This window comes from Bos indicus x Bos taurus, chromosome X (genome assembly GCF_003369695.1).
Source record: "Bos indicus x Bos taurus breed Angus x Brahman F1 hybrid chromosome X, Bos_hybrid_MaternalHap_v2.0, whole genome shotgun sequence".
Classification (NCBI taxonomy): Eukaryota; Metazoa; Chordata; class Mammalia; order Artiodactyla; family Bovidae; genus Bos; species Bos indicus x Bos taurus.
In genome coordinates this window covers 26,003,580-26,014,252 of record NC_040105.1, presented here as the reverse complement: position 1 = coordinate 26,014,252, position 10,673 = coordinate 26,003,580, and the positions used below count along the sequence as shown (strand labels likewise).

Below are 10,673 nucleotides of genomic sequence, written 5' to 3'. Positions count from 1 at the left end.
CAAAGTGAAAATGTATGTTTTATTATATAAGTATATATAATGCAATACCGAAGAAATGAAGATGATTACTATCTGTAAGCAAAAACTGATCAGCTTTTAACTCCAAATTATGCTCATTGCCATTACTTTTATAACATGATTATAAGATAATTAGTAACTTGACAGTTAATGTTATTCCTGTAGATCTAGATAGAAACAAGAAATAATATGTTCTATCTAGACAAGAAGAGGATCCATGAATTATGGAATTTGAAACAAAACCCAAAAAGAGTCTACAAGTAACTGTTTAAACAGAGGGCTTCCTTGGTGGCTCAGCACTAAAGAATCTGCCTGCCAGTGCAGGAAACCAAGAGATGTGAGTTTGATTCCTGGGTTGGGAAGATTTCCTGGAGGAGGAAATGGCAACCCACTCCCGTACTCTTGCCTGGAAAATTCCATGGAAGAGCCTGGCAGTCTACAGTCCAGGGGGTCACAAAAGAGTCTGGTACGACTGAGCAACTGAGCACACATATACACATTGAAATAGAAAAGGAGAAGAGCATGCAACTTACAGTCAAAGAACCCATTTCCCTTTTTCTTTCTCTCTCTTTTAAATCCATGCTGTATAAGCAAAAGATGTTAGAGTTTCCAAGGAAGCCAGGCACATAGTGAAGAATGTATTACTGCTAATAGAAACTGCTTGTGGATCCAAGTAAATATTTAAACTGGTTCTTACCTCTGAGCATTGGGAAGATAATAGCTGCTACTCCAGCAGTGCACACAACAGGATGCTGTTTTCAGCTGAGAATAAAAATTTGTAAATATCCATACAGTCTATAATTATAGTATTCATGCATATCCCTCTTTCCCCGTCAAAGTTCTGAGTTACAGCTGTCTTATCCAAGATTGTGGAAGATTGCATTAAATGTCCCCAATTCTTCATCCTTCCTTTTACCCACACCCTTTGCTTTGCAATTTTGCTATGATACCCGCCTTAGCTGGGGCATACTTTCCCATCACCCTAACTCTAGGCTTGGCTATGGATTTGCTTTGGATAAGACATGACCCAAAAAGAAGCTTGAAATGGGCTTGAGATTTTAATATTAGAAAATTAGAATTTTTTCAATACCTAATTATTGATTGCAAAGCTGTATTCTACCTGAGATTTAACCCAGAGTTTGGGGAAGAATGTTTGGCAGAACATGAAGGAAAACATCAGGGCTTATTCAATAAGTTTTTCATGCAATTAAAAGCCTAAACAGGAGAATATTACGTTTGGTCACCATCAATAAAAAGAAAACTATCCCAAAAAATGGAATTAAGGTAGCAGAGGAAATGCCAGATGTGTCTTGTAAATTTGAAATATCTCCTGTTGTAACTACCTATCTATTCCATGAGATGACTGGAAATAAATTTCAAATTCAGTGTTTTATCCTCAGTGCTTGATATAGGGCCTGTACATAGAGGTTTGTTATATAAGAATGTGAGGAATAAATACATGAATTATTGGAAGTCATCTTTGAAATGATGTGTATTCATTTATGTATTTATTCAATAAATTATTGTTGAGAAACTATGTATTGTGCCCTGTGGCAGGTCCTAGGCACACAGAAGTGAAAAAAATAAACAGATAAGTCACAGCCCTCATACAACTGATAGTCTGAATGCAAAAGAAAAAAAGAAAGAAAAAACAATAAATAAAGTATAAAATAGATGATGCTAAGTGCTATGGAGAAAATGGATGGATAAAACTTGGGATGGAAGGTCTCTGCAATTTTAAAGAGATGGTTAGGGAAAATTTCACTAGAAAAAAAGAGCATTGGGGAATTCCCTGGTGGTCCAGTGGTTAGGACTCGACACTCGCAGTGCCAGGGCCCAGATTCAATCTCTGGTTGGGGAACTAAAAAGAACAACAAAAGATTGTGTGGAGTCAAGAGGTCCAATAACCTGGAACTCCAACTGACACATAAAAAATAAGTAAACTTTCACTTTATAAAAAACAACAACAACAACAAACAAGCATTTGAATAAATTTTTGAATGAGGCGAAGGTATAAGCCATGTAGATATTGAGAAATTGTGTTCCAGATAGAAGGAAGAAAGGGCAGGTACAGAGGCCTTGAGGCATGAGTTTGCCTGGTGTGCTTCAGATATAGAAAGGTGGCTACTGTGGCTGGAGCAGAATAAGGGAGACAGAGACTACAAAATGAAGAGCTCACACATGTCAAGGGGGTCAGGTCTTGTAAGGCCTTATAAACCATAGTTAGAACTTTGGTTTTTATTCTGAGTGAGGTGGAAACAGGTTGATTTGGTATAGAAGTGTGTGAGGATATGAGGTGTTTTAAATGGATCCACTCTGGCTATTGTGTGGAGAACATACTATTAATAGTTGGGAGAAAAAACAGAAGCTAGGGGAGAAAATTGTTACAGATTTCCAAATCAGAAATGATGGTGGCCAAAAGGGCAACATTCCACTAAATAAGTTACCTGGAGAAGTTGTAGAGAACATGCATGTGTTCTTCACTAATGTTTTGAAGTTGAATATTTTAGAGTGGACTTGGGCATACTTTGAATACTTGTATTTGAATGCTATTTCATAAAATTAAAGAAAAAAAACCCTGCTCTTCCCACTATGAAATATTCTCTCCTCTTATAGATAGAATATTTAGATATCTAAGTGTTCTATATGTATACATGTGGTTTGAATCACCAATAACTAAAATTCAGAAATGTATGACTAACTTTGCCAAGAGAATGCACTGGTCATAGCAAGCATCCTGTTCTAACAACACAAGAGATGAGTCTACACGTGGACATCACCAAGATGGTCAGTACCAAAATCAGATTATGTTCTGTGCAGCCAAAGATGGAGAAGCTCTATACAGTCAGAAAAAACAAGACCAGGATCTGACTGTGTCTCATATCATGAACTCCTTATTGCAAAATTCAGGCTTAAATTGAAGAAAGTAGGGAAAACCACTAGACCATTCAGGTGTGATCTAAATCAGATTCCTTATGATTATACAGTGGAGGTGACAAATAGATTCAAGGGATTAGATCAGGTAGACAGAGTGCCTGAAGAACTATGGATGGAGGTTTGTAACATTATACAAGAGGCAGTGACCAAAACCATCCTCAAGAAAAAGAAATTCAAGGAGGCAAAGTGGTTGTCTGAGAAGACCTTACAAATAGCTGAGGAAAGAAGTGAAGGGCAAAGGAGAAAGGGAAAGATAACACCCATCTGAATGCAGAGTTCCAGAGAATGGCAAGGGGAGATAAGAAAGCCTTCTTAAAGGAACAGTAGAAAGAAATACAGGAAAACAACAGAATGGGAAAGACTAGAGATCTAGTCAAGAAAATTGGAGATACCAATGGAATATTTCATGCAAAGATGGCACAATAAAGGCCAGAAACAGCAAGGACCTAACAGAAGCAGAAGAGATTAAGAAAAGGTGGCAAGAATACACAAAGTATACAAATAAGGTCTTAATGACTCAGATAACCACAATGATGTGGTCACTCACCTAGAGCCAGGCATCCTTGAGTGTGAAGTCAAGTGGGCCTTAGGAAGCCTCACTATGAACAAAGCTAGTGGAGGTGATAGAATTCCAGCTGAGCTATTTCAGATCCTAAAAGATGATGCTGTTAAAGTGCTGCACTCAATATGCCAGCAAATTTGGAAAACTCAGCAGTGGCTACAGGACTGAAAAAGTCAGTTTTCATTTCGATCCCAAAGAAAGGCAATGCCAAAGATTGTTCAAACTACCACACAGTTGAACTCACTTCACATGTTAGCAAGGTGATGCTCAAAATCCTTCAAGCTAGGCTTCAACAGTACATGAACCGAGAACTTCACAAGCTGGATTTAGAAAAGACAGAGGAACCAAAGATAAATTGCCAACATCCGTTGGATTATCAAAAAAGCAAGAGAATTCCAGAAAAACATCAACTGCTGCTTCATTGACTATGCTAAAGCCTTTGACTGTGTGGATCACAACAAAGTGTAAAATTCTTAAAAAGATGGAAATACCAGAGAACGAATGTTACCTGTCTCCTAAGAAACCTGTTTGCAGATAAGGGAGGAGCCAGGATATACAATTTTGCAACAAAAACCAGGGAGTCAGAACATCAAAAGATTACTGTTAATTAAAGAAAACCAGACATCTCCAATTAAGGAATTTAGCACTTTTCTGTGCAGGGGAAGATGCAAAAGTCTGGGCTCATTGAAATCATCCCTTTGATATGCACCTCAGGCATATGCAGCCAGTTTCCTATTTTTCTCCATACTGAATCCCCTCAGGGTGCACAGTTAGGGGTGACTGTGGAGGCTGCTGGCATAAAGGCCACAACATCCTTTGGTTAGTGATAGGGCAGGTGACATTCTTCCTCTACATTATAAACATCTGCTATGACAATTTAGGCATAGCCTAAGAGAAAGCATTGCATATTGGGAATAGTAAAGTGGAGGGTCAGAACTATACTTTCAAATCCTAGCATCATCATTTATTGTAGAGGTTTGAACCAAATCTTTGATTCAGTTTTGTAGTTTCAAGTTTTTTTCTCTCCCTAACCTTCTTCAGGCCATTATTGTATGAGGATTAAATAAAAGATAAATAATAACTATAAAAGGAACTTACACAGCTTCTAGAATCTGACATTTGTTTATTCACATTACCTTTCTCTCTGTAAAAGAACAAAACACACACAGAAAAATAATAACAACCTTAAATAGCTAGAACTACTGAAGCAAGTGAGTGTCAGTTGCTCAGTCATGTCTGACTCTTTTCAATCCCATGGACTGAAGACCACCAGGCTTCTCTGTCCATGGAATTCTCCAGGCAAAAATACTAGAGTGGATTGTCATTCAAGGTCATTATTCTACTTCCCAAACCAAATAAGACAGGAACTGAAAGAATCAACTGCCGAAACAGCAGTAAGACATTTAAACTTCATGCTCTTTTAGATTGTAAAGAGATTCTAGTTAAGCTAATTAAGATAGAAAGTGAAAGTGACATCGCTCAGTCTTGTCCCACTCTTTGCGACCCCATGGAATGTAGCCTACCGTACTCCTCCATCCATGGGATCTTCCAGGCAAGAGTACTAGAGTGGATTGCCATTTCCTTCTCTAGAGGATCTTCCTGACCCAGGGATTGAACCTGGGTCTCCCACATTATAGGCAGACACTTTACTGTCTGAGCTACCAGGGAAGATAAAGGGACCTTAATTGGCCTAAGGGAAACTTCCTGTAATAAAATTGTGAGAACACATAGATTTGTGCTGAATATCTCTCAGAGAATGGAACCTGAGGGCATATTCAGACAGTTGCCAGTATTATAATTGATTCTGAGAGAAACTTTAATATAACCACTTTAATATAACCACAACAGTGAAAATAAACTGGACCATTAGTATGGTCCAGCATCACTGTTGTTGTTATATATTTGCATGTTCTCTTTTATTGAAATGAGGCAGGAGGAATTTTTAACTAGTACACATGTCAATTTTGTATTAGTCATTTTTGAATTCTTATATTTAAGTATTATTCATAATTTATAAATGTTTCTAAAGCAGCAGTATCCTGGCAGTGATTTGAATTTTCTCATGAAATGATTGTCATTTGTATTCAGTCCCCCAAGAGCCCCAGCTGTACTCTTCCAGGGAATATTCTTGTACAGTAATCTCCTGGAGGCTACATTGCAAGAGAGGTGGAAGAGTATTTCTGTGCTCTACTTGAGAATTGTCACACATCTCCAATGCTATTAATATGTAAAATGAAGTGATTGTTACAAATAGGACTCTTCAGTTACAAATATGCTTGATATAGTCCAATTCTCAGTTTCTCCTTTGCAATAACAGGGTTAATGTTTTGGGGGAAAATTTTTTTTTTAAAGAAAACTGCAGAAGTTGCTGCTACATCAAAAATCAACTTGGTTACTATTAAAATTATATTTAACAGTTGCCATATACAAGCTTCTATTTTCCATTGGCTATACACAGATGTGAATCTAAAGGAGGAAGTGCGTGCCTTTCATCTTCTCTTGATAATTTTATGTTGATTACAAATTATATAGATGGAAGGAGTGTAAAATAAAGTGTAATGAAGGCCAAGAAAAGCAGGGGATAGCATAGTTCAATGGCTGAGAAAACCAATATTTCAACCAGAAAGATGTGTTTAGACCTCCTCAACTTATTAGCCATACGATCTTTGGCAAGTTAACTTCTCTAAGTTTGTTTCCTGGTCTCAAAAGGACACTTAGTACTCCTATTTAACTGGGTTATTATTAAAATTAAATAAGAAATACATAAATGTTCTTGTAACAGTATTTGAATATAATAATCACTAAAGTACTTGATCAGTTGTTATTACCTTTCTTTATAATAATAATAAGCATCAAGTATTGTTATTTAGTTATTGTGGTTGTTATTATTACCATAATTATTAAGAAAATAAGAACAATTGATTTGTGGTGTTTGCTACTCCTTCTGGCTAACTTCAACTCAGTTTCCCACTGGCCCACTCTTTCCCTAAGAATAAGTAGTGTGGTTATAGATTGGGAAAATTTGAGGAAATTTTTTCCTTGTTGTGCTAAAAGATAGAGTTTTAGGCTGAACTGAACCGGGTAAAGGAATTAGTTGCCAACTCCCTCTTGGAACAATAGCCTCTCCCAAGGATTGGTAGGACTTCCCTGGTGGCTCAGATGGTAAAGCTTCTGCCTACAATGCGGGAGACTGGGGTTCAATCCCTGGGTTGGGAAGATCTCCTGGAGAAGGAAATGGCAACCTACTCTAGAATTCTTGGCTAGAAAAATCCCATGGACGGAGGAACCTGGTAGGTTACAGTCCATGGGGTTGCCAAGAGTCCGACACGACTAAGCGACTTTACTTTCTCTTTCAAGGATGGGTTAGTGAGTGATACTGACATTGGCTGGACTTCCTAGGTGGCTCTAGTGGTCAAGAGCCCACCTGAAAGTGCAGGAGGTGTAAGAGACAGGGATTCGATCCCTGGGTTGGAAAGATTCCCTGGACAAGGGTATGGCAACCCACTCCAGTATTCTTGCCTGGAGAATCCCATGGACAGAGGAGCTTGGTGGAGCCATGGACAGAGGAGCTTGGTGGGCTACAGTCCATAGGGTTGCAAAGACTCTGACACAACTGAGCGACTGAGCACCAAACCACCTATGAGGAGAGGGGGCATACCACCTTTGAGGGGAGGGGGCATAGAGGGCGTACCACCTTGGAGGATAGGGGACATACCACCTATGAGGGGAGGGGGTGTACCACCTGTGAGGAGAGGGGGCATACCATCTTTGAGGGGAGGGGGCATAGAGGGCGTACCACCTTGGAGGAGAGGGGACATATCACCTATGAGGGGAGGGGGTGTACCACTTGTGAAGAGAGGGGGAGTACCACCAGGAGGGGGCGTACCACCTATGGGGGCGGGGGGGACGTGTGTTTTCTTGACATTGCGTGTTAGGTATTGACTTGGTTGGGATACAAGTAATTAAGCTTTCTTTTGTCCCCACACACATGATGAGTGAAAATGTTAATGGAGGACAGAACCTTTTATGGAAAGAACAGTGCCCTTTTCTCGCCTTCCTAATCCTCCATAGGTAGGCTTGGCGGCATTAACAAGCATAGAACATTCCTTTGGAGTAGAATCCTGGGGGAGTCATAATTATCAAGGCTGTCATAGACGGCCACGAGCAGGCTCAGAGGCTCACTTCATTTCACGTTAAGAAAGTGTTATGGGGGCAGGGGCAGAGTGGAAGGAGGGGAGCAAGGCATGGTAGTGAGTAGTGGAACTATGGGGAAGCCTTATTGATTTGAGGGGGCGACCAGAATTCCTGTGGCCTCAACTTAATCTGCCATGTTTTCTCGCAATTTTTCCAACCCCAGCTACCTCAGCGGCCACCGTTGTTGGGGCCCCAACGCCAGCTGCCGTTAACCCTGAGCTCGCGCGAGACACAATCACCTGCCGAGACCGGGGCCAGGGTGAAGAGAGAGGAGGGTGCCATGGCGGACGAGCAGAGCATAGTGAAAGTCTACTTCCTGAATGATGACCAACAATGGGAAATTCTAGGCAAGGGACATGTCTCTGCTGTTTATGTGGAACGCCTTCAGGGCATCTGTCTGCTAGTTCGATCTGAACCTAACGGCATACAGATCTTAGAGTCAAAGATAGATCCAGACACGCCCTATCAGAGACGACAAGGGACATTAATTGTTTGGTCTGAAGCTGAGAACCACGGTATGGCGATGAGTTTCCCGGACGCAGCAAGTTGTTACGAGATATGGAAAGACATCTGCCAGGTTCAAGGTAAAGACCCATCTACCGATATCACACATGACCCCTTAGTTGAATCCGAAGACGAGACATTGGATGACGTAACAGATGACGTGCTTGAGCTGCCTAACTGCGAACTCGGTAAGCTTGACCAGATTGCTCACTTAGTTACCTCAGTTCTCACGTCACCTCTGCATAAGGAAAAGTTGGCTCTGTTAGTGGCAAATGAGGACTTTATTAAACAATTACTGCAGTTGTTCCACACGTGTGAGGACCTAGAGGATACTGAAGGCTTACAGAATCTGCATGACATTGTTAAAGGGATGTTATTTCTCAACCAGGCATCTCTGCTTGAGATCCTCGTTTCTGATAAGTATATCATGGATGTGGTGGGATGCCTTGAATATGACCCTGCCTTGGCTCAGCCAAAAAGGCATAGAGAATTCTTAACCCAAAAAGTGAAATTCAAGGAAGTTATACCAATAATAGACCAGGCACTTCTGCAAAAAATACATCAGACATACAGAGTACAGTACATTCAGGACATCCTTTTTCCTATCCCATCTATATTTGAAGAGAATTTTCTTTCTACTCTTACAAATTTTATTTTATTAAACAAGAGTGATATAGTCAATATGCTGCAGGAAGATGATGAGTTTTTGTCTACCGTTTTTGCACAGTTAAGGGATAAGACCACAGATGATGATACACGACGTGAGCTGTTATTTTTTTTCAAGGAATTCTGTGCATTTTCTCAGACATTACACTCTGCAAACAAGAATGCACTATTCAAAACACTGACACAACTGGGAATTCTTCCTGCTCTTAAAATTGCAATGGGTATAAATGACTTGCAAATAAAGTCAGCTGCTACTGATATATTTACTTATCTAGTAGAGTATAGTCCATCCAGGGTTCGAGAATTTATAATAGAAGACCAGGAAAGTGAAGGCAGCATCCTTTTCATTAATTTAGTAATTGAACAAATATTCTGTGATACTGACCCTGAGCTAGGAAGTGCTGTTCATTTAATGGGAGTTCTTCGTGCCCTGCTTGATCCAAACAACATGGTGACAGCATCTAGTCACTGTGAAAGAAGTGAATTTCTACGTTTCTTCTGTAAGCATTCTATGAATAACTTGATTGCACCACTTTTGTCAACTACTTCAGCATATATACGTGACAAGGATAATATAGTTGGATCTGACGAAAACAACAAAAACTGTCTCAATAATTACCGCACAGCACAGCTGCTTGCCTTAATTTTAGATCTGCTTTCATTTTGTGTGCAACATCATACATATTACATGAAAAAATATATTTTGAACAAAGACTTGCTAAGAAAAGTCTTGATCTTGATAAATTCCAAGCACACTTTTCTAATCTTGTGTGCTATTCGTTTTATGAGAAGGATGATTGGCCTTAGAGATGAACTTTTAAATCGTTATATCATCAAGGGAAATTTTTTTGAGCCAGTTGTAAATGCTCTTCTAGAGAATGGAACTCGGTACAATATGTTGAATTCAGCTATTGTTGAGCTGTTTGACTACATAAGAATGGAAAATATCAAATCTCTTGTTGCCCATATAGTTGAAAAGTTTTATGCAACGCTTAAGTCAATTGAATATGTTCAGACATTCAAAGGATTGAAGGTGAAATATGAGCAAGAGAAAGAGCTGAAAAATCAATTAACGAAGAATTTATGTTCTGTCCTGTATAGTCAAGTATTTTGCAGAGGTTCCAGTGTCTTGGAGGAGGAGGAGGAGGAGGAAACGAGTATTAATGAAAATATAAAGGAAGAAGCAGTTAAGTCACCACCGGAAAGTGATATTGAGATTCAGAAAACAAAAGAAAATGAAGACAAGGTAGATCTTCCCTCCAAAACATCTTGTGGTGACTTTAAATTTACTTCATGTCATTCTGCTGATGCTGCTGATGAAACAAGTAACCCAAACCGCACAAGCGTGATTTGCTTAGTGGATTATTCAGATGATGAAGAAGAAGAGGAAGATGAAACACCTCCCAGCAAAAGACCACATCTTAGCCCATAAAGTCTTTATGGAAAACCCATGACATTACTAAATTCTGGTAAAATTGTGTAACATTAGCTGAAGAGTCTGAATCCAAAGCTTCCATATTTGAATACATGTATTTAATAAATAGCAAAGATGTTCATTGTTATTATCATCTAACAGAATTTAGTTTTGTAAAACAAAAAGGATTTCAGGGTTAATAATCTAATATTAATGTAGTTCTGTTTCAAGAGTGTATACCAGACATAGCTAATAACAGTGCAGTTGCAAAGCTTGTAACATCATTTGCCCAATGGTTCTGGCTATGGTTTTCTTTTTTCAGTTCCTTCTTTGAAATAAAAGTGTATGTTTATGTGGAAAATAGAGTCAACTGTAATA

At 39.2% G+C, this 10,673-nt stretch overlaps 1 protein-coding gene across 1 annotated transcript; it reads left to right on the top strand.

Annotated features, from left to right (window-relative positions):
• Nucleotides 1–7,991: 7,991 nt before the first annotated feature.
• LOC113887983 (serine/threonine-protein phosphatase 4 regulatory subunit 3-B-like) lies at nt 7,992–10,313 on the top strand. Its single transcript, XM_027535360.1, has 2 exons — nt 7,992–9,492; nt 9,652–10,313. The coding sequence occupies exons 1-2, from the start codon at nt 7,992–7,994 to the stop codon at nt 10,311–10,313; spliced, it is 2,163 nt and encodes a 720-aa protein (XP_027391161.1).
• The last annotated feature ends 360 nt before the right edge of the window (nt 10,314–10,673 follow it).